We start from the raw sequence: 2,500 nt of genomic DNA, 5'->3' as shown, positions 1-2,500 counted from the left end.
AACGTTAGCTCCCGTAGCTCCATTAAGGAATAAGGCAGTGCATGTGTGTGTAGTTGCGTGAGTGCAGAGAGAGCGGCGGAAACATGACGTGAACGTGAGCGGAGCAGAGGAAAAGGCTAACAGCACAGTCTGTACATACAGTCTGTGGTTAACAGTACAGTCTGTGGTTAACAGTACAGACTGTGGTTAACAGTACAGACTGTGGTTAACAGTACAGACTGTGGTTAACAGTACAGACTGTGGTTAACAGTACAGTCTGTGGTTAACAGTACAGACTGTGGTTAACAGTACAGACTGTGGTTAACAGTACAGTCTGTGACTTTGTGATTTTGTATGTGTGCTCTACAGATAAACTCACCCTAACAGGAGCTAACTGCTTAAGTCTGGCAGCAGCGGTTGAACTTGCTAACGAAGAGAAGCAGGCGACATGTGGAGTAAACCTGAAACAATTAGTCGATTCATTGATTAGTTGCCAACTATTATTATAAGAAATTAATCGTCTGGAGTCATTTTTTAAGAAGAAAAAGTACAAATTCTCTGATTGCAGCTTCTTAAATGTGAATATTTTCTGGTTTCTTTAGTCCTTTATGACAGTAAACTGAATATCTGACATTTTGCTGCTGATACACTAAATGTTCCTGTTAATAATGTGATGAAGGCCATCTTTAGAGCCAGTGTTTGGTTTATTGTGGTTTTGTTAAGTGTTGAAAACAGAACAATCATCCACATAGAAACTGAACATTTTAAGGGCTTTTAGAATTTAAACATATATAAACATATATATTACAGTCTGTTAATGACATCATCATTACTGAGTAGATTTATGTTATTTTAAGGTGAAACTGAGCTGCTGCACCATAAACTCCTGTTCAGAGCGTTTTATGAAGTTCAGGTTAAGGTGTTTAAAGCTCTTGAATGAAACTTTATTCGTCCGTGCAGATCATCGCCCCCCCAGAGAGGAAGTACTCGGTGTGGATCGGCGGCTCCATCCTGGCCTCCCTGTCCACCTTCCAGCAGATGTGGATCAGCAAGCAGGAGTACGACGAGGCCGGACCCTCCATCGTCCACCGCAAGTGCTTCTAGAAAGATCCGTCAGGGTCTTCCCCTTCCTCCAGCCCCCCCCCCCCCCCCCCCCCCCGGGTTCTGGTTTCAGCCCCAGCACGTCTTATTAGCCCTCGCCAGCACCAGCTAACAGGTCCCAGATCAGTTCCACAAAAACATCCACAGCAGGAAGTCAACTATGTTTTTGGTATTTAGGAAGATGCTAAAAATCCCTTTCTGGTTCCATAAAAAGGAAGTGATGTCATCGTTTGTACCTTCAGATGTTTTTGGTGAACTGAACCTTTAATTATTCAGAACTTCCATCAGCCAAACATCCTCCCTGTCTGCTCACCTGTAAAACTGTGAATGTGGCGCTTGTCCTCCATCTTTAACCCCCCCCCCCCCACCCCCCCGAATCCACCTGCAACCCCCGCCCCCCTCACTCCACCTGTGGCCCCGCCCCCCCGTCCTCCATGTTGGTACTGTTTCTTGTCAAAAAGTGTGTTTTTATTTTTGATGAATAAAGCTTGAACGCTGCCCGCTGGTGTTATCTTCCATCGTTGGGGAATAGAGCACTTTCACACGGTGTATGATGATGTCACACGGTGTATGATGATGTCACACGGTGTATGATGATGTCACAGCTGTTGAACTCTGGGTAGGTGAACAGGAGGCGTGGCCTCATGGTGCTGTCTGCAGTGAAACATGTAAAGATGGCGTGTGATGTGATGTGATGTGATGTGATGTGACGTCAACAACATGGAAGCGATGATGATGATGATGATGATGATGATGATGATGATGATGATGATGATGATTGGCCAGGAAGACAATAAAGAGCTCTCATACAACCAAACTGTGCTTCAGTTTCCTCACTGACACACTTCAGCTCCTCTAACGACACCACGGAGCTCGTTAACAGACAGGACAGGAAGGAGGACGGCATTTAGTGACGGACTAAAGCAGATCAATAGTTTCACCGTTAAATCACTGATTTAAACGAGCAACTCGGTTCTATTAAATGTCCCGAAACAACAAACGCAGAGTCTGTGGTTCAGGTGTGTCTGATGTCAGTCGACATCGACGTCATGAAGGAAGGAAACACCAACACACACACACGCGTCAGAGCAGCAGCTGCTGTTTTATTACCAAAATGGCCGTTAGTTTAAAAACAACTCACACACAGTAAAACATCTGCTGGCACCATTCTGCATCCCCAAAACCACCACTCCAACACTTCTCCACAAGAAAATAACAATCAAGTTAAAAAATACAGTTTCTGTTTTCATAAGAAAGTCAATAATAGAAACGTAGAAGTGGGAGATAAACTGCTCTTCTTCTATTGTTGGTTGTTTATTGAGTGAAACAGTGAGAGGAGCAGTGCGTCCTGCATCACAACGCTGTTTATTCTGCTCAAATAAACTTGATTGAATGTTTAGTAGGACTTGTTATATTACAG

General features: G+C 44.1%; 1 protein-coding gene across 1 annotated transcript in view; it reads left to right on the top strand.

The window, feature by feature from the left end:
- acta2 (actin alpha 2, smooth muscle) overlaps window positions 1–2,500 on the top strand; it is a 16,078-nt gene that overhangs the window by 13,239 nt on the left and 339 nt on the right. The window contains exon 9 of the mRNA XM_042396510.1: window positions 940–2,500. This exon is cut by the window's right edge and continues 339 nt beyond it. Within this exon, the coding sequence (XP_042252444.1) occupies window positions 940–1,083 (144 nt within the window). The 3' untranslated portion in view covers window positions 1,084–2,500. The remainder of the gene's footprint in view (window positions 1–939) is intronic.

Source organism: Thunnus maccoyii, chromosome 20, assembly GCF_910596095.1.
Source record: "Thunnus maccoyii chromosome 20, fThuMac1.1, whole genome shotgun sequence".
NCBI classification, from domain to species: domain Eukaryota; kingdom Metazoa; phylum Chordata; class Actinopteri; order Scombriformes; family Scombridae; genus Thunnus; species Thunnus maccoyii.
The sequence above is the reverse complement of the archived record's forward strand: the minus strand, read 5'-3'. Positions and strand labels throughout refer to the sequence as shown.